Below are 26,777 nucleotides of genomic sequence, written 5' to 3'. Positions count from 1 at the left end.
AAAAAAGAAAAAAACTAATTGATGCATTTCTTCTTTCATTCTTAAAATATATTACTTCACAATATTCTTAACATAGGACAAAACTGGTCTTTTAACATAATATTTTAAAAAAATTATCAAAATACCATTCTACTTACTTGCATTTTCAGACTTGAGCATTTTAATTTCTTCTGTTTTTAGTTTCAAAGTTTCTTTGAGGACTGCATTTTCACAGTTTAGCCTGGAAAAGAGTACCCTCCAAATCATTAAAACATTAACATTTTGTAGTTGAATATTTATTCCCATAGTTAGAACATTAAAACCCAAATATAATTTTTCTTACTTCAAAATTGTCTAGAATTTATATGTGTAACAAAAATTTAAAGGTATATGGTAAGATTCTGTACTTACGCTTAACACTTCTATATATTTAGCTGAGAAAATCAGAACCAGAAATAACTGTAAGGCATCTATCTTGAACACTCATATATCTTTACTAAAGTTTCAATCAACTTAATAATCATTTGAACACCAACTACATGCTTAGGACACCTTCCAAAATTTACATAAAAAGCTACATAGGAGGTACAAACTTTCAGTTATAAAATAAATAAGTCCTGGGGATGTAATACACAGTGTGGAGACTATAGCCAACAATTACTGTGCAGTATTTGAAAGTTGCTAAGAAAGTAGATCTTAAAAGTTCTCAACATAAGAAAAAGATGTAATGATGTATGACAATGAATATTAACTAGATTTATTGTAAAGATCACTTTGCAACATATGCAAATACTGAATCATTGTCTTGTACACCTGAAATTAATACAATGTTATTTATATGTCAGTAATACCTTAATTTAAGAAAAAGAGACATAGGGAGTTTTATCTATTGAATGAAAGTTGGAATTACCTACAGGAGTTCTTAAATTGCCCAACACCAGAGGCTTAAAAAAAAAATTGCTTTTGTAATTAAAAACAGTAGCCAGATCATCTGGTCTAATTTGTAACTTTAAATAAAATACCTATCAAGACATGTTGTGATATGCCTAGGGAATATTACATCCTGTGCTTGGGATATAATATCATTTATCCCAAATGCTATAGGCCATAGGCCTCATATCATTAGAACAGTGGTCATGAAGCTCAAGTTTTTCAATTAAAAAGTGAAATGTGGTTCACATCACAAGAAAAAATATTCTGTAACCATGCATGGTGACGGATATTGACTAGACTTACTGTGGTGAACCTTCTGCAACGTGAACAGGTGCTGAGTGCATTGTGTTGTACACCTGAACTAATGTAGTATGTTGGTTGCATCTAAAAATATGTAAACCTAAGGCATCCTCTTTCCATGAATTACCTAACAAATTAATAAAACGTGAAATCACTTTTTCAAGCAGTGTCTATAGCGCTTGAACAAAGCAGAAAAATATTACCTCTATTTATATTTATGTATTTAACTACAAAGAGAGAAAAAGAAAGGTAAAAAGAATGATAAAGTAAATGTGGTAAAGAGTTAAAATTTGGAGCATCTTGGTGAAAGATATATAGGAATTATTTGTACTATTCTTACAACTTTTCTGTAAGTCTTCAATTATCTCCAAGTAAGAAGTAATAAGTTAAAAAATTAGGTACTAAAGCCATCTATAACCCCAGGTATCAATTTCTCAATGACTGACCTTGTAAATATGCTATAAAGTTATTAAATAAATTCACGCTGATAAAAAAGTTGTTCAGAAGACTGTAAAAAACAGTGCCAATGCTAAAATAACTTTGGAAACACAATTCTTAAACAGTATTTTAATACACAATTTATACTGTATTTTTTAAAAAAGAAAACAGTAACAGTAAAATATGGAACTGGTAAGTAGATAAGCAACATGAATTTCATTTTTTATTTTGGCCACACCACACAGCTTGCAGGATCTTAGTCCCCTGGGCAGGGATTGAACCTGAGGCCCCAGCAATGAAAACACTGGGTCCTAACCACCAGACTGCCAAGGGAATTCCCTGAATTTTATGTTTACAATTAGGTTAAAGAAGAAGAAAGCCTAAGCTACACTTAAATTATACACAGTTTAAAATTTTCCAAAGAAAAATTATGGAATAATAATATACAAACCTGTCATATTTTTGGATCCAAGATTCCTCTATATTTTTAAATCTATTCTGATCAAATTGTATTTCCCACTGCAAGGCATTTATTTCCTACAGAAAAAAATAGCACTTTCAAGGAAAATTACTACAATTAAATCATTCTATGACTTAACAAATAACTGAAATAAATCATTTAGTCATTTCACAGAACTAGGCTAAAGAGAAAACACTAATTATTGCTCAAAAAGTCTGTGACATTTGTAAACACACATAACATGCCTCTTTAGCATTCAAAAAGCTTTACTGAAGGTTACTTATCATTAGAAAAATTTCAAATTGTCTAGCTTCAAATTCTGCTGGCTTGAGCCTAGATTTTTCATCACCTCCAATCCATGCAGACCCCAAAATACACTCACGGAAGTCTGAGCCCAGGACACTCCCAGAAGACTCTCTCCCTTGATGGAGAGAGAAACGGACACAGGAATGTGACCACTTAAGAGTGATTCCTAACCATGATGGTTTATCACAGGACAGTGAGTTCCCTGTGCTATACAGTCAGACCTTGCTGTTCATTCTGTGTATAACAGTTTACACCTGCTAGGCCCAAACTCCCAGTCTGTCCTTCTCGAACCCCTGACCCCTTGGCAACTACAAGCCTGCTCTCTGTGTCTGTGAGTCTCTTTCTGTTTTGTAGATAGGTTCACTCGTGTCATATTTTAGATTCCACATAGAAGTGATAGCATCTGGTATTCGTCTTCCTCCCTCTGACTTACCTCACTTAGTATGATAATCTCAAGCTGCTTCCAATACTGCTGCCTAATTACCCTTTTAGTGAAGATGAAATAGGAAGAGGCAAGCACTGCAGGGCAAGTAGAGGAAGAAAAATAGAAAAAGAAGAGAAATAGAAGTGTCAGTTTGGCAGGGTTAGCCCATGTGACAATCTGTTTTGGATTATAAGATCCAAAAGGGAAGGGACGATATGAAGCTGAAGCACATCTGGTAGAAGGTAGGCACAAATGACATAACCATTGGTATGGGGATTTTTAAGGAAATTCTATTGGAAAGATTATTGAATTGAACAAGTCCATTGCCAACAAAGGTCTGTCTAGTCAAGGCTATGGTTTTTCCAGTGGTCATTCATGGATGTGAGAGTTGGACTGTGAAGAAAGTTGAGCACCGAAGAATTGATGCTTTTGAATTGTGGTGTTGGAGAGGACTCTCTGCAAGGAGATCCAACCAGTCCATTCTGAAGGAGATCAGCCCCGGGATTTCTTTGGAAGGAATGATGCTAAAGCTGAAACTCCAATACTTTGGCTACCTCATGCGAAGAGTTGACTCATTGGAAAAGACTCTGATGCTGGGAGGGATTGGGGGCAGGAGGAGAAGGGGACGACAGAGGATGAGATGGCTGGATGGCATCACCGACTCGATGGACGTGAGTTTGAGTGAACTCCGGGAGTTGGTGATGGACAGGGAGGCCTGGCGTGCTGCGATTCATGGGGTTGCAAAGAGTCGGACATGACTGAGCGACTGAACTGAACTGATGCTACAAGTGATAAAATACCTTCTCCAAGGATCTCTTGTGTTCCACAGTTTTTTGAAGCACTGCCTGGGTGTGACTTGTGGCTTTGCCAAATATTGCCTACAAAAAATAAAGACATATCAGTATAAATTAAATATATGACCACCCTTATATACAAGGTGAAGTTCACATCTTTATTCTTCATATTTTTATTTTAAGACAGCAGAAAACTGCCTTGAGATGAGAATTCCCACAGAGACCACCTTTCGTATAGAGTTTGATAGTTCAAAATCAGAAGATCTTGGTTCATTTCTTTCCCAATGAATGTGAGAATGAATGAATGAATGGATGGATTTCCCACACAAAAACGAATCCATGAACATTCACAGCAGTATGATTTATAACAGCCAAAATGTATTAATATAAACCACATAAATGCCTATCAACTGGTGAATGGGTAAGCAAAATGTGGTATATCTATACCACATTTTATTATTTGGTAATAAAAAAGGAGGCAAGCACTGACACATACTACAACATCCATGAACCTTAAAAATATGCAAACTAAAAGAATCCAGAGGCACAAGAATCTAGACACATATTGTATGATTCTATTTATGAAACAGAAAAGGCAAAGCTGTAAAACAGCAGATACTGCTTTTGGGGGGATAGGAATAGGAGTAACTGCTAATGGCTAAGAGGTTCCTTTTGGCAGGTGATGGAAATAGTATAAATTAGGTTGTGATGATGGTTTCACAGGTCTAAATTTAGTAAAAGTAAATTGTATGCTTAAAACAAGTGAAATTTATGACACATAAGTTTTATGTTAATAAAGCTGTTTTTAAAATCTGTAGCTAAAAAAAAAACAACTGTATTAAGAATTGATGCATTTATTTTAAAAGCTAAAACCAGGGAGTTCCTTGGTGATCTACTGGTTAGGATTCAGCACTTCCACTGCCATGGCCCAGGGTTCAGTCCCTGCTTGGGGAACTGAGATCCTGCAAGCTGTGCAACACAGCCAAAAATATAAAAATAAAGATAAATGAAAAAGAAAAGCTAAAAATCATACTACTTATCACTGGAATGTGTACCTGATGAAAGTTTGAAAATAACTTCTTACCATGCTTTGAAGAATTTTCAATGCTTCCTCTTTACCTTCAAGTTGTCTTTGAGATGCCTCAAGTTCAGTTTTTAAAATTTCTACCTCCTGAGGAGAAAAATATAGTCAGTCTTCCTATCTGTAATATATGCAACCCCTAATGATCAACTTAGTTTACATTTAAGCTCAACATTCACTTTGACTCAAAGCACTCTGACCTTACAAAATGAGGTTGGAAATTCCTCCAGGCTATATAAGGGGACTAGAGAGGCTAAAACTGAGATCATTACGATCAGGTATCAGTTATGGCTAAAAGCCCAAATCTTTTACTTTTACCTATGTAGGCCACACAGTTTGTGTGTGTATGTGTGTGTTTGCTTCCGCTTTTTGGCCACACGAGGCTTGTGGGATTGTGTGTGTTTGTGTGTGTATTTGCTTCTGCTTTTTGGCCACATGTGAGGCTTGTGGGATTGTAGTTAATTCCCCAACCAGGGATTGAACCTGAGCTGCTGGCAGTGAGAGTGCAGAGTCCTAACCACTGAACCACCAGGGAATTCCCTAGGCTCCACAGTTAATAATTTGGAGAAAAATCTTTAGACCATGTAAATTAAGCACATGCTCATCCATACAGCTCCATGAGCTATTAATATTATGGCTTAGACTGTGCTCTCTATCCCAAAAGATATGTTCAAGCTTTAACCCCTGGTACCATAAATTCGACCTTATTTGGAAATAAGGTCTTTGCAGATGTAATTGAAGTCATACTGGATTAAGGTAGGCCTCAATCCAGTGACTGGTGTGATGCAGCTAAAGTCTGAGACTGTTGGTGGCAACCACCAGAAGCTAGGAAGGTTGTAAAGGTCCCTCTAGACCCTTCAGAGGGTACATGGTCCACCCACACCTTGATTTCAGGCCTCTGAAATTAAAAGATGCTTACTCCTTGGAAGGAAAGTTATGTCCAACCTATATAGCATACTCAAAAGCAGAGACATTACTTTGCCAACAAGGGTCCATCTAGTCAAGGCTATGGTTTTTCCTGTGGTCATGTATGGATGTGAGAGTTGGACTGTGAAGAAGGCTGAGCACCGAAGAATTGATGCTTTTGAACTGTGGTGTTGGAGAAGACTCTTGAGAGTCCCTTGGACTGCAAGGAGATCCAACCAGTCAATCCTAATGGAAATCAGTCTTGGGTGTTCATTGGAAGGACTGATGTTGAAGCTGAAACTCCAGTAGTTTGGCCACCTGATGCGAAGAGCTGGCTCATTGGAAAAGACTCTGATGCTGGGAAAGATTGAGGGCAGGAGGAGAAGGGGACAACAGAGGATGAGATGGCTGGATGGCATCACTGACTCGATGGACATGGGTTTGGGTGAACTCTAGGAGTTGGTGATAGACAGGGAGGCCTGGCGTGCTGCGGTTCATGGGGTCGCAAAGAGTCGGACGTGACTGAGTAACTGAACTAAACTGAGCCTCCATAACTGAAAGAGAATCAATCTGCTCTTTTAAGCCACCAGTGTGTCAAGGCAGCTCTACGAAACGAGTAGAGCAGCTTTCACCAGAAGAGTTCACAAATGCGCCTGAAGACAGCTTTCCTGTCCCTGAGAGGACAGCCACCCGCATTGAAACTCCTACTCCCAAGCAAGATGGATGACCTCCACAGACCCCCTGGGCGCTTTCTGGTCCTCTGACTTGAAAGAGGTTAAATTAAGTCAGGTTATTTCAAGCCACACACTCTGGGAAGACAGATGAAAGGGAGGGACTAGTATTTTCTCTAGGACATTAGAGAAGTAAGGTGGAAAGGAGAACAGGAAGGCATGTTTACATAAACAGCCTTTTTGAGAGATAAGGAGGTCAGTTAGAAGTTAGGAGCTTGCCACCATGGCTCGAGAATGTCTGGAAGGCCAACAACTGCATTCCATGCCATGTTAGTATCACTTAAACAAAATGTCAGTGGTCTTCATTCACATGCGAATTTGTATATCGGCCTGAGTACCTACCTCTAAAGTTTCATGAAGACGTTGCCTTAATTCCACATTTGACAACTCTGAATTAGAATCTATTAGAGGGAGAAAAAATTAAGTATTTATTAAATATTTTCTTAAATTAGTTAGATATAGGACATTTGTTTACAAGATATCAAATACAGGCTTTCCCTAAATTGAAAAGAGAAAATAATTGTAATAAAACACTGATGATAAAAACAGGTAGCTTAAAACACTCCACAAATGAAAAGCACATACTTTTGAATCAAAAGATTCTTTAAAAAAAAGGACTCTTAAATAAAACTGTTGTTAATGAATTGGTTAACTACTATAACCACATACAGTATCAGAAAACATGAATGTTCGTGAGTGAAATAAATGAATTTTGGTGTTTGGCTTAAGCCTATTCAATATCATGATATAAATATCTAAGAAATAACCTAAATTTAGTTTCTTTCCAAGCGGAATGACGAGAACTCTCTAGTAACTTCAATTATTCTCTCCTTAATGTGATCAATTGAGACATTAAACTGAGTTTCCCAGGAACTTCATTTTCATCGCAGTCTCACTGGCAACAGAAAAACACTGAACTGGTAAATTAGAGCAAGAGGGCGGGAAGTAAAAAGAAGCAAAACAATTAGAATATTTGAAAGTACATTATAGATTTCTCCAAATTTTTTTTGCTATTCTGAACTTTCACGAACATGACAGTATCCAAGGGAAAACCTAAGTCATGTTTTTACTCTGATAATTCAGGGTTCCAAGGAGGGACAAAAGCGCCTCCGGGCTGACAGTGACAAGTTCTATTCTGTTATACTTGTGGTGGCAGAATAATGGCCTCCAACAATCTACATCTTAATCCCAGAGCTGTGAATACCTCGCAAAAGGGATTTTTGCAGATGTGATTAAGAACTTGGAGACAGGAGATTATTCTGGATTATTCTGGCAGCTGGGCCAGATGTAATCACAAGGCTCCTTACAAATGAAAAGAGGCGGCAGGGGAGTCAGAATTAGAGTGATGATGCAGCGGGAGAAAGACTCGACCGGCGACTGCAGGCTTCAAAGATAGAGGAAGGGGACCATGGACCAGGGGACTCAGGCTCTACAGGGTGGAAAAGGCAAGGGACAGGATTCTCCCCTGGAGTTTCCAGAAAGAAGGCAGTCACACTAACACTATGGTGTTAGCCCAGTGAAACCTACTTTGGGCTTCTGACCTACAGAACTGTAAGAGAATAAAATTTGTGTTGTTTTAAACCATTACATTTCTGATCATTTGGAAACTGCCTATTAGCAAGAGGAAACGAATACCATATTCTTACCTAGAATCAAGTCAACTCTGATGAAAAGACAAAAGTCCATAAACTCCCAGAATAGGAGCTCATACCATTACTATTTTCCTGGGTTGGGGAGATCCCCTGAAGAAGGAAATGGCAATCCACTCCAGTACCCTTGCTGAGAAACTCCCATGGACAAAGAAGCCTGGGAGGCTACAGTCCACGGGGTCGCAATGAGTCGGACACAACTGAAGGACTTCACTTTCAATTTCACCATTACTATTATTTCTTATTTATATCCCAGTAGTTTCCTAAAGTTTCTAATGCTCAGTTTTCAACATCTTTCTTGCAAAACAGTATCCATCCTCTATGCATGATAAAGACTTTGAAGAAAAATATGTAAATAATCTCAAGAAGGATTCTGAAGGATAGACATCAGTCCCTAGCTGCAACATGTTATTTGTACATCTGAAACCATGTTTCTTAAATTATTTTCATGCTGTTCCACTTTGGAGGGGAAGTTTTACAACAGTGGATTACAAAAGATTCAGCCACACCAGAGCTGTGCCCCAGTGCAGGCAGGGGCTCATCCACCAGTTCCCAGTCACTTCAGGGATGTTAACATTCTATCACAAGATGATTCTGAATGTTAGTCTCTCCTTAGTGTACAAGCAGAATTTATGTTTCAGATCAGATCAGATCAGTCGCTCAGTTGTGTCCGACCCCTTGCGACCCCATGAACCGCACTCCCAGAGTTCACTAAGACTCACGTCCATCGAGTCAGTGATGCCATCCAGCCATCTCATCCTCTGTCGTCCCCTTCTCCTCTTGCCCCCAATCCCTCCCAGCATCAGAGTCTTTTCCAATGAGTCAACTCTTCGCATGAGGTGGCCAAAGTACTGGAGTGTCAGCTTTAGCATCAGTCCTTCCAAAGAAATCCCAGGGCTGATCTCCTTCAGAATGGACTGGTTGGATCTCCTTGCAGTCCAAGGGACTCTCAGAGTCTTCTCCAACACCACAGTTCAAAAGCATCAATTCTTGGGCGCTCTGCCTTCTTCACAGTCCAACTCTCACATCCATACATGACCACAGGAAAAACCATAGCTTTGACTGGACAAACCTTTGTTGGCAAAGTAATGTCTCTGCTTTTGAATATGCTATCTAGGTTGGTCATAACTTTCCTTCCAAGGAGTAAGCGTCTTTTAATTTCATGGCTGCAGTCACCATCTGCAGTGATTTTGGAGCCCAGAAAAATAAAGTCTGACACTGTTTCCACTGTTTCCCCATCTATTTCCCATGAAGTGATGGGACCGGATGCCATGATCTTTGTTTTCTGAATGTTGAGCTTTAAGCCAACTTTTTCACTCTCCACTTTCACTTTCATCAAGAGGCTTTTTAGTTCCTCTTCACTTTCTGCCATAGGGTGGTGTCATCTGCGTATCTGAGGTTATTGATATTTCTCCCGGCAATCTTGACTCCAGCTTGTGTTTCTTCCAGTCCAGCGTTTCTCATGATGTACTCTGCATAGAAGTTAAATAAACAGGCCTTGACGAATTCCTTTTCCTATTTGGAACCAGTCTGTTGTTCCATGTCCAGTTCTAACTGTTGCTTCCTGACCTGCATACAGATTTCTCAAGAGGCAGATCAGGTGGTCTGGTATTCCCATCTCTTTCAGAATTTTCCACAGTTTATTGTGATCCACACAGTCAAAGGCTTTGGCATAGTCAATAAAGCAGAAATAGATGTTTTTCTGGAACTCTGTTGCTTTTTCCATGATTCAGCGGATGTTGGCAATTTGATCTCTGGTTCTTCTGCCTTTTCTAAAACCAGCTTGAACATCAGGAAGTTCACAGTTCACATATTGCTGAAGCCTGGCTTGGAGAATTTTGAGCATTACTTTACTAGTGTGTGAGATGAGTGCAATTGTGCGGTAGTTTGAGCATTCTTTGGCATTGCCTTTCTTTGGGATTGGAAGGAAAACTGACCTTTTCCAGTCCTGTGGCCACTGCTGAGTTTTCCAAATTTGCTGGCATATTGAGTACAGCACTTTCACAGCATCATCTTTCAGGATTTGGAATAGCTCAACTGGAATTCTATCACCTCCACTAGCTTTGTTTGTAGTGATGTTTTCTAAGGCCCACTTGACTTCATATTCCAGGATGTCTGGCTCTAGGTCAGTAATCACACCATCGTGATTATCTGGGTCGTGAAGGTCTTTTTTGTACAGTTCTTCTGTGTATTCTTGCCATCTCTTCTTAATATCTTCTGCTTCTGTTAGGTCCATACCATTTCTGTCCTTTATCAAGCCCATCTTTGCATGAAATGTTCCTTTGGTATCTCTGATTTTCTTGAAGAGATCCCTAGTCTTTCCCATTCTGTTGTTTTCCTCTATTTCTTTGCATTGATCGCTGAAGAAGGCTTTCTTATCTCTTCTTGCTATTCTTTGGAACTCTGCATTCAGATGTTTATATCTTTCCTTTTCTCCTTTGCTTTTCGCTTCTCTTCTTTTCACAGCTATTTGTAAGGCCTCCCCAGACAGCCATTTTGCTTTTTTGCATTTCTTTTCCATGGGGATGGTCTTGATCCCTGTCTCCTGTACAATGTCACGAACTATGGAACCTCATTCCATAGTTATGACAAATTAAGATTAATTTTATTTTGAGAATTTTATGATATCCCTAAAATAATCTGAAGCCTGTGTCCTGCCTTGTAACACTCTTTCCCCAGATGAGCTCCGGGCCTGCAGTGCTCAAATGTCACCTCCTCAGGGAGGTGATCCTCAGGATCTCTGCTTGAAACAGCAGCGCCTCTGCCCTCCAATCACTTACTGTCTTTCCATTTACTACTGCCTAATGTTATATAGTTGATCTGCAGGTTTATTTTCTGTGTCCTCTACCATGAATGTGACCTCCATGACCTTAGAGCCTTTGACTATTTTGTTCACTGATGTTATTCCCAGAACCTGGTACTGTCGTGGGCACCTAATAGGTACCCAGTAAAGGTTTATCAAATAAGACCAAAAAATTTTAAAATGAAATATACCACTACTTCGCAAGAAAAGTAAGGTAAGTAATCACTTATCGATATTACTAACATATATGTCAGCTAGTCAGTCCAGTCACTCAGTCGTGTCCAACTCTTTGTGACCCCATGGACTGCAGCAAGCCAGGCTTCCCTGTCCATCACCAAGTCCTGGAGCTTGTATGCAATGCCACAGAATAAGTACTTCACAATTTGTATAATACTTGGAAACAGAAGGATCAATTACTTTTATACCATCACCAATCAATCTCTAGAGGTGAATAAAGATAAATTTCTAAAACCCATGATGGTGCCCCATCTTCACGCACTGGAAGGGTGACAGCCTTGATCGCACTCATAACGGAGAAAAGAAGAGGAGGACAGTAGGCATCCTTACCGGTGCTACTTTGTCGCTTGTGATAGGGAATTCGGGGCCCTTCCAGGTATGTATCTTGAAAGCTCTTCTGTCTGGAATACTGAAAAACGGCACTGTTTCTTTTGTCCCCATTTCTTGAAAAAAGGGGAGGACTAGAATTCTTCCCATCTGATCTTTTTCTAGATTTAAATAAATGTGAAACTGGCACTTCACAAATGCCGCCAGGCCTTCTTCCAAGGCCATACCCTAGGTCGCCTTCTGCCGTGTCATCGTCCTCTGTTTCCCAGGCCTGCCCCTCCGCCTCACTCGGCAGCCTCGCCACTCTGCTCATCAGTCACGTGCCTTCTTTACAATGGGCTGCCCTGCTGGCTCAGCAGTAAAGAATAATCCAAGAATAATCCGCCTGCCAGTGCAGGAAATGTGGGTTCTGTCCCTGGGTTGGGAAGGTCCCCTGAAGCCTTCTTTACCTAGTTACCTGTAGTTAAGAAAAAACAGCAGTTAAAATCCAATCAGTATAATCAGAGTTGGGTTTGCCAGGGAAGAAAAGTTCCTTTCTGCATCATGCTGGCAGAGCCAGCGACGCACAAGCACACAGATGCCCCTGGCAACCCAACTGAAGCTATTTAACATTTCAGGACTTTTTAAATAAGAAAAAGAAAAATCTGACTCTATATTTCTGAGGACACAGGACAGACTTTTACTGATTCCAGTAATAACTGATCAGGATGAAGAGATCAGGCTTTGCCAAGGAAACAACAGTCTTGACAAATGAGCTTCCAAAGGAAAGCATTCAGTTTTCACAAGCCTAAGAGCTGTACAAAATTCAGCAGTCTTGGGAGTTCCCTGGTCGGGGAATAAGATCCAACAAGCCGCGAGGTGCAGCCAAATATATATATAATCCAAAAAGTGTCTGAAAAATCAGCTCCCAATGACTAAGACCATCCTATCCCTGTCCTTTATCCTTCATCTGCCTGAGACACTTAGGACTCTTACACTCTCTCCTACAGCTCTGCTTGGTTCATTGTCTATTTCTGTGCAGACACAATTAGGAGACATTTTGCTGGGTCAGTGACAGGTGGGAGGGAAGAAGGTTCCCTCTCCTGCCCCTACATCATCCCTCCCTCTCTTTTTTCTCAAACCAGGTCACATCTGTGATCAAAACCCTCCACCGTTTCTCAGCACAGAGTACATGTCAAAGCCCTTCCAATGGTGAGGGGCCCCAGGTTCATCTCTGCCTGGTACCCTCACCCTGGGCCAGCTGCCCTGACCTCCCTGGTGGTGTGGACCCAGCCAGGCATTCCTGCCCCAGAGCTTCGAGTTCCCCATGCCCTGAACACTCTTTCCCCAGGGGATGCGCAGCTGGTCCCTCGCCTCTTTGGATCTTTCCTACAGTGTCTCCTTCTCACTGCTGCCTTTCCTGGTACCCCACCTAAATTTGCCAACTCCTCCTCTCTCTACTCCTTCTCTGCCTGATTTTTCTCTTTGGCATTTATGACCTTCTAGCATGCCCCTCCATATTTTACTCATTTTTCAAAGCACACCACCAGAAGGGGGGAAATAGTACAAAAGGGAGCCTAGGGAAGACTATGGTTTTTCCAGTAGTAATGTCTGGATGTAAGAGTTGGACCATAAAGAAGGCTGAGTGCCTAAAAATGGATGTTTCTGAACTGTGGTGTTAGAGAAGACTCTTGAGAATCCGAGGACAGCAAGGACATCAAACCAGTCAATCTGAAAGGAAATCAACCCTGAATATTGGAAGGACTGATGCTGAAGCTGAAGCTCCAGTACTTTGGCCACCTAATGCAAGGAGCCAACTCATTGGAAAAGACACTAATGCTGGGAAAGACTGAAGGCAGGAGAAGAAGGGGGTGACAGAGGATGAGATGGTTGAATGGCATCATTGACTCAATGGACATGAGTTTGAGCAAACTCCAGGAGATAGTGAAGGACAGGGAAGCCTGGTGTGCTGCAGTCCATGGGGTCTGCAGTCCAAAGAGTAGGACATGACTTAGCAACTGAACAACAACAAAAGGGAAGCAGAAGGTGGCTCTGGCTTGCCTGTGATGCTTCCTAAAAAGCAGGGTGTCCTGAACATTTCCTCTGCCGGAGCCCAAACCTGCTCCTGAGGGCACCAAGTGGAATGCAAGCTCCACGGGGTAGAGACTTTTGTCTGAATCACACTGCAAGCCCAATGCCTAAACAGTTATCAGAGACATGATCTGTGCTCAACACATACTTTTAAATAAATGGATAAAGGAAGGAAGGAATAAACAAACAAACTGAGGGACTTCCCTGGAGATGCAGTGGTTAAGACTCCATGCTTCCACTGCAGGGGGCATGGGTTCGATCCTGGTCAGCAAACTAAGATCCTGCATGCTGAACGGCGCAATCAAAATACATAAATAGATACATAAATAGTAGTGTTAGTCACCGGAGAAGGCGATGGCACCCCACTCCAGTACTCTTGCCTGGAAAATCCCATGGACGGAGGACCCTGGTAGGCTGTAGTCCATGGGGTTGCTAAGAGTCCGACACAACTGAGTGAATTCACTTTCACTTTTCACTTTCATGCATTGGAGAAGGAAATGGCAACCCATTCCAGTGTTCTTGCCTGGAAAATCCCATGGACGGAGGACCCTGGTGGGCTGCAGTCCATGGGGTCGAGAAAGGTCGGACACAACTGAGCGACTTCACTTTCACTTTTCACTTTCATGCATTGGAGAAGGAAATGGCAACCCATCCAGTGTTCTTGCCTGGAGAATCCCAGGGACAGGGGAGCCTGGTGGGCTGCCGTCTATGGGGTCGCACAGAGTCGGACACGACTGAAGTGACTTAGCAGTGTTAGTCACTCAGTCGTGTCAGACTCTTTGTGACCCCACGAACTATAGTCTGCCAGGCTCCTCTGTCCATGGAATTCTCCAGGGAAGAATACTGGAGCGGGTTGCCATTCCCTTCTCCAGAGGATCTTCCTGACCCAGGGATCGAACCCGGGTCTCTTGCATTGTAGGCAGATTCTTTACCATCGGAGCTACAGATATATAAATAAAAGACAGATAAATAGATAGATAAATAAACAGACAAATTAAAAAACTGAAATACTTGCCTGGGGTAAAAAACTGAACAGTCACCTTGGTAAGGCTCCCTACTGGATAACCTGGGACTAACTGCAGGTGAAAATGCCATACAGAGAAATGCCCAACACTGAGCCCTCGCACAAGGAGCCCACTGTGGCCACCTGCCTGGTGACATGGCCTGCCTGTTGGCTGAAGAGCACCGGAAATGCCCAGCCTTGCCCTCCAGTACCAGGGCAGTTAAGAGGGCCTTTTACCACCAAGCATTTCAAAACAGCTGCTGTGCTGAAGCTGTTTAGGAACATTTCATCCTTTTCTCAAGACTCACGTTTTTTAAAAAAGGAAAACAATCAGATCTGACATCCTTTCTAAATACCCTGCTGTTTAAGTAGCTGCTTACAAGGACATTCAAAATGGTTAAATCTCAGTCTTGTGTTTTTGCTGAAGTCGCTCTCTTAGTTTGCTATTAAAAGCAGACACAGATGCCAAATAAATCTATCATGTTTCTGAAGGGGATTCTGGTGCCTTTAGGGCCAAGGTACCACATATTTTCAGTGTTTAATAACAAAGGCCCTCAAAAAATTTTAAAAACAAAAAAAGGCCCTTAGAAAACTGGAAAAGATACATCATAAAAGAAGGTACGTGGATGGAAAGAGACTCAGCATCATTCATCATGAAAGAATTGGAGATTTAAACCACAGTGAGATTCCACCACCTACCACGGACAATTCCAAGTGCGCCGAGGATACGGACACCACACACACAGCAGGCAGGAGTGTAAGACAGTACAACCACTGAAAAAGTCTGAAGGCTTCTTTCAAACAAGTGACCCGTCAGGTGCATTCACCCAAGAGAAATGAAAACACTGTGCCTACAAAGATGTGTGCATGAATGTTCAGTTCTTTGGCTGATATTCAAATTAGCCAAAAAAACCCTGAAAACAACCCAAATGTTCAGCAACAGGAAATGAACATACTGTGGTAGTCCACACAAAGACTATACTCATTAATAGATAACGAACTTCAGATGCATGTGATAATATGAATCTTACATTATCCAACAGAAGAACCATATACTGTATGAAATCTGGACCAACAGACAATAGATCAATGGTTTCCTGGGGTGGGAAGGATGAGGGAACTTTTCCGGAGTGATGAAAACGTCTTGTGTCTTGACTGGATGGTGGTTTGTCAAATTCATTAAACCATACGTTTACAATGGTACCTTTTATTATATGTAAATTATACCTCAATAATAAGCTATTAAAAAAATTTTTTTAAAGTAAAGGATCTTTTAACTGGACTAGGGGAAAAGATTAGAAGTGTGTTAAGTGGTTGTATTGTCCTCGGTAAGAAAATCATTAAACTGGATGTCTTACATTGGTAACAACTTTTAAACCATGATCTAATAATTGCCAGCACTTGTTGCTTACTAGACACTATTCTAAGTGCTCTACTTAGATTATTCTATTTAATCTCCACAAACACTTTAAAAGACAATACTACTATTGTTTAAGTCTACCTAGAACCATTACACTGAAGTACAGAGCGGTTAAATAACATAGCTAGAGTACAGCCAGATTCTGAATCTAGACTCCTCATGTCAAAGATACTGCTAGACTCTTAGACCTTGCTTTCTATCTTTCAGAGCATTTTAATGAGATTAATATCAGAGTAAACCAAGTTTCTATTACTTATGACATCAAATAAAACTGAGAGTGAAAGTCTAGGATACTTAGTTTGGCCAACACTCAACACAGTATATTGGACCCATTTTCCCCCCAAAATTTTCATGAAATCCTCTTGGTTCCTTTATATGTTTATTTCCTAAATAAGTCTGTCTATTTTTATTTGTCAAGGTTGATAGGAAATTACTTATTGAATCAGAGACTAATCCCTAAGAGGCTGCACTAGAGCAGATTTCTGCTTATAAATTCAACCTCCTGCCTCTGTTAAGAAGGGTGTGGTCAGGGTCTGGCAGCCAGCAGTGAAGAAAATGGAATTGGTCAAGACAAAGGAAAAAAGCAGTAAGAGGAAAGAGTAAGCAATCACAAGATCAGCTAAGAATATTTTTCAAAGTGCCATATATATTCAGGTATCATAGGTATACCTTGCCACTATTCAGAGTTGAATATGAGATTTCACATGGTCTAATGCTCTAGTGTTTTTTAAAATGTAACTTTGGGACACTTTTATATACTAAGTCTAGAGTGACTTTTTCATCACTCCAGAAAAGTTCCCTCATGCTCTTTGAAGTTATCCTTCCCACCCCAGGCAGCCATTTATAATAGTAATCTGTAATGCAGTCAAACTTGACTTTTAGAACACATTTCTTATAAGAAAGGAGAAAAGACTGACGTTACATTCCATTCAACCACTTTTAAATGCATCCAAAGTTATCAACCAGGGAGGCAGCAGGAGGTGTGACAGAGAAAGCCCTGATCCAGGAGGCTTGGGTTCACATCTCACACCACCACTTGCTGTTCTGATTCTGGGCAAGTCATTTAACCTCTCAGAGCCTATGTCAGAATTTCCAAAACGGGTTTAAGCATGGCTACTTTATAGGTGGATTTGGGGCACTATTAATATACTTGAAATCAATGTTGGTTGATATGAATTTGAGTTTTAGTGTCTTCATTTGTCAAGTCACAGGACTGGATAAGACTCTTTTGTTCTTTAGACCTCTAAAATTCTGATTCTATTGCAGCATTCTTCCAAGGTGTGCCCCAGGGAACCCTGGCTCTCTGGACTATTCAGTGTTGCTAGGAATAAAAGGATCCTTTTGGTTTTATTAAGGGTGTAAAATTATACAGAAACTTACACGGCAGTGGCAGAGCCAGAACTAGAAACCACATCTCTGGCTCCCAGCCCCCTTGCGAATGGCCCCTGGATGAACAGATGACGGACTGTGAGCAGACAAGCTCCTACTCTTCCGTTAAAACAACCCTGAATGGGACATGGGTCTTCCTAATTCCTAAATCTAAGACCTAGCCTCCTAATCCCTAAATTTAAGACAGCCTCATCCCTCTGTCTCCTCTACCTCTGCACAAGCTATGATGCTACTGACTCGCCATGTCCAAGTCCCTCTTGGCACACAACCCCACAGGGGTCCCTGACCGCCTCCTACCTGCCCACTCAGACTCCTTTTCCTCTTCCTGTCCCTTTTGTATATATTTGGCTTCCTCTCCTAAATACTTTAAATATACATCTCCAGCTGGTTATCCTGCCAACAACTCAAACACAGGTTGTTCAAAAATACTTTCATTGCGCTCCCCACCTCCACCCCAGGTCTCCTCCTGAGTCCCCCATTTCTGCAAATCCATCAACCATGCTCCAAAACATTCAGGGACAAAAAACTCCAGGATTTAGGCTTTTCCCCTTTTTCTTATTTTCTGGCCTTCAGTTGTCAAGTTTTCCACAAAATTTCCCCAAGCCATGTCCTTCTTTGGGCTGCCTTGGTGGCTCAGTGGTAAAGAATCCGCCTGCAACGCAGGAACCACAGGAGAAGCAGCTTCAGTCCCTGGGATGGGAAGATACCCTGGAGGAGGAAATGGCAACAAACTCCAGTATCCTTGCCTGGAGAATTCCACAGATAAGAGTAGCCTGGAGTGCTACAGTCCATAGAGTCATAAAGAGTCAGACACGACTGAAGCAACTTGGCACGCACACACGCTTATGTCTGTCTTTGCACATCGACGTCATAGCCCTGGGTGAATTTCTTTAACCTCTCCTGTGCTAAACCAATACTCCCCTAACTGCTGCCAAGTCAATCATCTCCAAGCACACATCCAATAATGCCCCTCTCCTGCCCTAAGACAAGCCACAGCTCCCATGGCATATACAGGGAAAGCAGGTGTCGCCCTTTTCTATAAGGTAACTGCAGCTTTCACCTCCTGTGCCACGTGAACTCCCTGGGCACGCTCTGTGCTTCCGTGTGAGACGTATTTTACCTGCTCCCAGGCCCCCGCAGCCTCATCTCCTTAAAGTCTCTGCTGGAGCCACTCTCCACCCCAGGGATCCCTTCTCGTCTCAGGACCCCTCAGTTCACGACAGCCACTCCCTTCAGTAGCCCTCCCGAGTCCCCGGGGCCAGAAGCGATTTCTCCCACCTCTGAGCCCTCCTAGTTCAGTGTTGTACTTTTCTAACAGTCCTTCCTTCCTTCCTGACTTGTGTTTTTATTGTACACGCCCCTAATGTGTGTGTCTCATTTACTTGTGCATAACAGGTGTTCCAGAGACACTTCATAGATGGAACGGAAAAAGAAAACAGATTCCTGCTTGGAAAACTTGAACTAGAAACACCCACACCCACTAGCCGGACAGCTCTTTCCTTAGCAAACAAGTTGATCAAACAGACACCTAATTCCTGGCAAAAAAGGAAGTGACGTCAGCCCTTTCTGTAAACAATGGTCTACTGCATATCACTGTAGAATTCTGTTTAAATTTTTATGTTAAAATAATTTTAGATATACAGTAAGTTGCAAAGATAGTACCATGAACTCCTGTATACCCTTTACCCAAATTCTTTTAATGAAGTATTAGGGTACATTTATCAAAAATAAGAAATTAACAATGATACACACACTTAACTAAACCATATATCTGTATGTGTGTTAGTAGCTCAGTCGTGTCCATTTGGGACCCCATAGACTATAGCCCTCCCGGCTCCTCTGTCCACGGAATTCTCCAAGCAAGAATATCAGAGTGGGTTGCCATTCCCTTCTCCAGGGGATCTTCCGGACCCAGGGATCAAACCCAGGTCTCCCACATTGTAGGCAGATTCTCTACTGACTGAGCCACCAGGGAAGCCCTAACTAAACCACATACTTTATCAGAATTTCCCCTTTCCCTTTGTTATTGTTCAGTCCCTCAGGCCTGTCCAACTCTGCAACCCCATGGGCTGCAGCACGCCAGGCTTCCCTGTCTTTCACTATCTATCTCCCGGAGTTTGCTCAAGCTCATGTCCATTGAGTCGATGATGCCGTTCAACCATCTCATCCCCTGTCATTCCCTTCTCCTCCTGCCCTCAATCTTTCCTGCATCAGGGTCCTTTCCAGTTTCCCTACTTAAGTCCTTTGCTGTTCGAGGATCCAATCCAGGATACCACAATTCATTTAGTGAGCTACAGTTTTAACGTTCATAATTAGTAGAAAAAATATAGAAAAAGTAATAAAGGAGGAGGGGGGAGAGGCAGAAATAGAGTCTTTCAAACCTATTTCTCATTTCCATAATGTCAGACAAGGCCATTAACTAGCATGAGGGAAAGGAGGAGCCCGTTTACCAGCTTGTCCACAACCTGCGGAGTTTCTCGAATTTGCGCAGCTGCGTCCTGGGGTCTGGCTCCACACCCTCCCCAGATCCCTGGCGAGTGAAGAACTGAGAGTGGGGCAAGGCGAGGGGCACCCTGGCCGACTCGCGCCGCCCGCGTCTCGCCCCGACGGCCCCTAAGCGCGCTCAGCGGGCGCGAGCTTCCTCGCCGCGCGCGCCGCCGCTCCTCCCGCCACATGACCGCGCGGTGCGGCCCCGATCGGGAAGGCGGCGTGGCGCCCGGGTCCCTGGCCCCGCCTCCTAGCTCGGCGCCACCGTCTGAGCTCTCCCGGTTAGGATGCGGGGACTAGGAGCTCTGTGCGACTTGGACACCCATAATGTCCCCAGATACAGCGCAACCGAGTTATAAATAATAGCTCGAGACCTCGAGAAACGACGAGGTCGTGTGTGCGTCACTGAAGGTAAAATGAACTGGTTCAAAGCTTAAGCCTCTGCTGCTGCTGCTAAGTCGCTTCAGTCGTGTCCGACTCTGTGCGACCCCATAGACGGCAGCACACTAGGCTCCTCTGTCCCTGGGATGCTCCAGGCAAGAACACTGGAGTGGGTTGCCATTTCCTTCTCCAATGCATGAAAGTGAAAGTGAAGTCATGCCCGACTCTTAGCGACCCCATGGACTGCAACCTACCAGGCTCCTCCGTCCGTGGGATTTTCCAGGCAAGAGTGCTTACGCCTCTAGGAGTCGCTTAAGAGAAGGATGGAGCTGAGCTGTAGAGGGGCTTTTGAAAAGAAGGGCTTCAGAGCCGAGGAATGAGGAGGCCTTGCAGGCCAAAGGAACTGCCAGGGCGAAGGCTAGGCAGTGGGAGGGAACCAGAGGGCAGGGCCTGGAGAACTGCTACTGAGGAGATCCATTCCTGTGAATTTCCTGAGAAAGACCCTACCTCCCTTCAACTCCACCCAAAATGTGCCAGTCCTTAGCTTCCTCACCTGGTGCAATGATTTTGATATTTCCTAATACCTCGTGTGAAGAGTTGACTCATTGGAAAAGACTGATGCTGGGAGAGATTGGGGGCAGGAGGAGAAGGGGATGACAGAGGATGAGATGGCTGGATGGCATCACTGACTCAACGGTCGTGAGTCTGAGTGAACTCCGGGAGTTGGTGATGGACAGGGAGGCCTGGCGTGCTGCGATTCATGGGGTCGCAAAGAGTCGGGCACGACTGAGGGACTGAACTGAACTGAACTGAATGCCCGACAGGGCTTCCCAGGTGCCTCAGTGGTAAAGAATCTGCCTGTCAACGCAAGAGACGAGGGTTCAATCTCTGGGTCAGGAAAATCCCCTGGAGGAGGAAATGACAACCCATTCCAGTATTCTTGCCTGGGAAATCCTATGAACAGAAGAGCCTGGCGGGCTACGCTCCATAGAGTCACAAAGAATCAGACACGGCTGAGCACACACGCATGCCACCCTGTAGTAGGTGATGTGGACCTATCCACGGGCCTGTCTCCTAGACTCCATCTTGGTTAAGAGATGCACGCGCACACGTGGGAGGGCCCTACCACGAGGGCAAGACTCTCTCTGAGCCCTCCCATGTGTCTATTCACACATACCTTTTTCTTCCTGTAAACACTTGTTTCACTACTTTACATCTCTCCGTGGGAATTCATTTCTACACAGGTGGCGGGCCAGGGCCTTGTCACTAGTCACAGGTTCCTGGTGGTCTAGTGACTAGGATTTAGCACTCTCACTCCCAGAGCCTGACTTTCAGTCTCTGGCCAGGGAATCGAAATCCTGCTTCAAGCTGCTGCAGTCCGAGGCCACCTGAGATCATATTTCGTTCATCCTTCCACTAATACCACACTGACTGCCTTTACTCTTCACAGCAAATCTTGAAATCATTTAAGTCTTCTAACTTGGTTCTTCTTCATCGTTGTCTGGTTATTCTAGTTTCTAGAATACAAATTTTAGATTCAACTTATCCATTTTTATTTTAAAAGAGTATGTTGGAATTTAATTTATACATCAATTTGGAGAAAACTGACATATTAATAATATTGAGTTGAAATTCATCAACAAGGTGTGTGCATGCTAAGTTGGTTTCAGTTCAGTTCAGTTCAGTCGCTCAGTCGTGCTCGACTCTTTGCGACCCCATGAATCGCAGCACGCCAGGCCTCCTGTCCATCACCAACTCCTGGAGTTCACTCAGACTCACGTCCATCGAGTCGGTGATGCCATCCAGCCATCTCATCCTCTGTCGTCCCCTTCTCCTCCTGCCCCTAATCCCTCCCAGCATCAGAGTCTTTTCCAATGAGTCAACTCTTCGCATGAGGTGGCCAAAGTACTGGAGTTTCAGCTTTAGCATCATCCTTCCAAAGAACACCCAGGAGTGATCTCCTTTAGAATGGACTGGTTTAGTCGTGTCTAACTCTTTACGACCCTGTGGACCGTAGCCCTCCCAGGGTCCTCTGTTCATGGGATCCTCCAGGCAAGAATACTAGAGTGGGTTTCTATACCTCCTCCAGGGCATCTGGATGCATCTCCTGCATTGGCAGGTGGGTTCTTTACCACTAACACCACCTCGGAAGTCCACATACATGGTATATCCACCTATTTGGATCTTTTGATTTCTCATTTGAGTTTTCTGCATGCAGAGTTTGCACGTATTTTGTTAGATTTATACCTAAAGTATGTAATGCTTTTTGGTACCATTTAAAATGGTATTGTCGTTTTAATTTCCAAATGTTTGTCATTACTGTATAGAAATGCATTGTCTTTTCTGTATTGGTCTTGTATCCTGTGGCCTTACTAATGTGACTTATTCAAGTAGCTTCTGTGTGGATTCTCTTTGGAATTTCTGCATAAACAATGTTAACAGAATAGCTGATTTATTTCTTTCAGCTCTATACATCTTTTATTTTCTTGCTTAATGAATTGCCTAGGACTTGCTACTGCTAAGTCACTTCAGTCGTGTCCGACTCTCTGCGACCCCATAGACGGCAGCCCATCCGGCTCTGCCGTCCCTGGGATGCTCCAGGCAAGAACACTGGAGTGGGTTGCCATTTCCTTCTCCATTGCGTGAAAGTGAAAGTGAAGTCCCTTAGTCGCATCCGACTCGTAGCGACCCCGTGGACTGCAGCCTACTAGGCTCCTCCATCCATGGGATTTGCCAGACAAGAGTACTAGAGTGGCTTGCCATTGCCTAGGACTTACAGGATGACCAATTTGCTTTTTATTCACTAGTCTCACTTAACAAATTATATTTTTCTAATCTCCCCTTCCATAAAAATAAACTCCTTAAAAAATAAACCTCTGGATGGATTTTAGGGATCCATAAATCCCTTAAAAATATAACATTTTATGTTAGTATGTAGATCTGTATTTCCTTGAAGGAAGTGGGTTCATAGCTTACATGACTGTTAAAGGAATTTATATCATCGAAAGGATTAAGGAACTAAATCTTTAGTAAAAGCACAGGTATAATTTCCATGATCTTGTTTTCCTCATATGCAGCAACCAGAGTTATTAAGAACAGGGTTTTGTTTTTCAGCTGTGCCATGTAGGATCTTAGTTCCACAACCAAGTATCAAACACATGGCCCCTGTGGTGGCAGCTCAGAGTTTTAACCACTGGACTGCCAGGGAAGTCCCCCAAGACAAGGTGTTTTTTCCACCTTGCCCTCTCCCCGCTCAACTGGAAAGAATAAATAGTTCTCTGCAGATCTGACTCTTGTGTTAAAGATAAACACAAATTCAAATGTTGTTAGGCACTGGTGGTAGGACATGCTTAGAATGCAGAAGAAATATAGCCCCACTAAGGCCAATACCTTATTTCAAAGCCCACAAAAATAAAAATATACCAAGAAGGGCAAAAGGGGGGAAAATGACTGTTTATGCACATGTCAAAGCTTATTAAGACACTTTCAAACTTATGCTCCCTACAATGGAAGCCCAGAGTCTTAACTACTGGACCACAAGGGAAGTCCCAGGACACTTTTGAGAAACTGAATAAATCAGGTTAAGAACTCTCACAGAAATACAAAATGATTAAAAATTTGCCACACTTTTATCTCGTTTGGTTTATATCATACTGCCTATTTAAACAAAAAGTTTACAAGTAGGTTTGGATAAAACCGAGACAAACAATAAGCAGGTTTATTTTTAAGACTTTTTTCCAAACAACTATGAATGTTAAAGCATTGTGATGAAAGCATTACATGAAAACCTTGGCCTGAAATTAATAAGCATATTTATATTTTTAAGAGTCTTATAATGTATATAGTTCAGTATTAGATTCCATTATTTCCTTTGTTGAAGGAACATCTTATTATGAGGCAATGTTAGTGTTAGGATGGATAAGTAGTAGCAGTCACTTGACAAGAGGATTTAGTGAATCCTAGTGAAAAAAGTCCTTTCTAAACAGATGACTGGGAATTCCCTGGTGATCCAATGGTTAGGACTCCATGCTTCCACTGCATGGGGCATGAGTGGGTTCGATCCCTGGTCAGGGAACTAAGATCCCACAAGCCACGTGGATTGGCCAAAACAAACAAAGTATTAGGGATCCAAAGGAAGATACACAAATGACTAACACATGGAAAGATGCTCAACAGCATTGGTCGTTAGAGAAATGTATCAAAACCAAAATGAAGCTACGACTGTGTATCTACAGGATGGCTATTAGGTGAACAGTAGCAAGTGTTGGCAAGGATATGGAGAATTAGATCCCAATACATGGATGGTGAGAATAGAAAGTAATGCAACCACTTTGGAAAACATTTTGGCATATCCTGAAAATGCTAAACTCAGTTGCAATATGACCTAGCAATCTCCCTCTTTGCTATATCCAAGAGAGTTGAAAACATACATCCACACAAAAACTTGTGCACTAATGTTCATAAAACATAATACCCGAAATGGATACGATCCAACTATGCTGCTGATGGAACGGATAAACAAGATGTGGAATAGCCATACAGTGGAATATTATTCAACCATATTAAGGAATGAGGTACTCATTAAGCCTCCAACATGGATGATCGTGAAAACACTATGCTAAGTGAAAGAAGCCAGATATGAAAAACCACATATTGTATGATTCTATTTATATAAAATCTCCAGGATATGCAAATCTATAGCAACAAAGTGAACTAGTAATAGCAAGGGGCTAGAAGGGAAGAATGAGCAGTGACTGCTAATAGGTATGGGATGTCTTTTGGTTGGGGTGATCAAAGTGTTATAGAATGGGGTAGTTGCACAATCTTGTGAATACGATTTTTAAAATGGACTGTACACTTTAAAATAGTGGATTTTATATGTGAGTTATAGCTTAATAAAGAATAGGAAGGTCTGTATGTTCTAAGATGGTATAATATCCAAAATACATTAAATGAAAAAAAAATGACACAACAGTTTGCATGGTATGTTGCTGCTGCTGCTGCTGCTAAGTCACTTCAGTCGTGTCCAACTCTGTGTGACCCCATAGACGGCAGCCTACCAGGCTCCCCCGTCCCTGGGATTCTCCAGGCAAGAACACTGGAGTGGGTTGCCATTCCCTTCTACAATGCATGAAAGTGAAAAGTGAAAGTGAAGACGCTCAGTCATATCCAACCCTCAGAGACCCCATGGACTGCAGCCTTCCTACATCCATGGGATTTTCCAAGCAAGAGTACCAGAGTAGGGTGCCATTGCCTTCTCCAGCATGGTATGTGGTAACCATATGCTTAAAAGAAAAAAAGTAAGCACACACATGCTACCATATGCTTAAAAAAAGCATACACATACACACACACACAACACACCCACAAAATGCTACCATATGCTTAAAAAAAGCATACACACACACACACACATCCAAACCAGAAACATTCTTTCCTAAAGGGAGGGAAACTAGCAGTGACTGAATAACAGGGTGGCCTGAAAGGGAAGCCTACCTTTCTAGTACAGGTCTTCCTTGACTTATGTTGGGGTTACAGCCTGATGAATCCATCATAAATTGAAAATATCCTAAGTCAAAAATGTGCTTAATACGCCTGACCTACCAAATATCACAGCTCAGCCTAGCCTGCCTTTTTTTGCCCGCCCCCACCCCCCTCACTGTGGAATGTGAGATCCTAGTTCTGCAATCTGGGATGAACCCACAACGCCTAGCAGTGGAAGCTCGGAGTCCTAACCACTGGACGACCAGGGAAGCTCCCATCCTAGCCTACCTTAAATATGCTATCTTAAATGTAAGAATACTTACATTAACTTACAATTGGGCAAAATCATCTTAACATAAAGCCTGTTTTATAATAATTTGTTGACTGTCTCGTAAGTTACTGACCGCTAAACTGAAAGAGTAAACGGTTGCACGGTGCAGAGTGGCGGTGAGTTTTATCGGCTGTTTACCCTCATTATCACCTGGCTGACTGGGAGCTGCAGCCACCCCCACTCCCTACTATCACAGGTAACATGCTGCATGCGGATCGCTAGCCCAGGAAAACATCCAAATTCAAAGCATGATTTTGAAAGAGTCAATTCCTAGGCAGGTTGATAGTAAGTCTGGGGTCCCTGAGGAAAAGTGGGATCTGGGGCTCTCAAAGAAGAGGTAAGTTTCTGGAATTCTCAAGGAGGACGAAAGGACAAACGTTTTTTTCTACATTCCTTAGTAAGGACTATATAACAACAATGTCTCTGGCTTGAGGACAGTTACTTCTTCCTGAAAACCTTGTGGCTAATCCTGTTACCTTAAAATGTAAATTATGGGAGGGGTCTAGTAAGATCTTTACAACCTTGAGACATTCTTTTGATTTATTGTAATAACTAATTAAAAAAGCATATAACTCCCTTGCTTAGACTAGGAAGGGGGGCTCTCTGTCCCCCTTCCGATGTCTGTGTCAGAAGCTTTCTCTGTCCTTTTTATACTTTAATAACACTCTGCTACACAAAAGCTTGAGTGATCAAGCCTGGTCCCTGGTCCCGAAGCTAAATCTTCCTCACAGATCACAAATCAGACATCATTCACCATAAGCTATCAATTTCTAGTGTGTATGTTCTCGCTTTTGCTCCATCATAAAGTCAAAACATCCTAAGCTGAACCATTTTAAGTTGGGTA

The 26,777-nt window shown here is 42.3% G+C and overlaps 1 protein-coding gene across 3 annotated transcripts in view; it reads right to left on the bottom strand.

Moving 5' to 3' along the window:
- The window catches only part of CCDC125 (coiled-coil domain containing 125), a 32,378-nt gene extending 11,782 nt beyond the window's left edge, over window positions 1-20,596 (bottom strand). The window contains exons 1-7 of one of the 3 annotated variants that reach the window (XM_061393352.1): window positions 20,373-20,596; window positions 11,372-11,825; window positions 6,695-6,753; window positions 4,719-4,805; window positions 3,641-3,718; window positions 2,102-2,187; window positions 138-220 (exon numbers count right to left, since the gene is read on the bottom strand). In XM_061393352.1, the coding sequence (XP_061249336.1) occupies window positions 138-220; window positions 2,102-2,187; window positions 3,641-3,718; window positions 4,719-4,805; window positions 6,695-6,753; window positions 11,372-11,681 (703 nt within the window). In that variant the 5' untranslated portion in view covers window positions 11,682-11,825; window positions 20,373-20,596. Of the gene's footprint in view, window positions 1-137; window positions 221-2,101; window positions 2,188-3,640; window positions 3,719-4,718; window positions 4,806-6,694; window positions 6,754-11,371; window positions 11,826-19,700; window positions 19,903-20,372 lie in introns of those variants that run through there. The other 2 variants (XM_061393350.1, XM_061393351.1) reach the window with 2 other exon arrangements.
- Between the last annotated feature and the right edge of the window lie 6,181 nt (window positions 20,597-26,777).

The sequence above is a fragment of the Bos javanicus genome, chromosome 20 (assembly GCF_032452875.1).
Source record: "Bos javanicus breed banteng chromosome 20, ARS-OSU_banteng_1.0, whole genome shotgun sequence".
Taxonomy (NCBI): Eukaryota; Metazoa; Chordata; class Mammalia; order Artiodactyla; family Bovidae; genus Bos; species Bos javanicus.
This window is presented reverse-complemented; position numbering and strand designations above follow the sequence as displayed.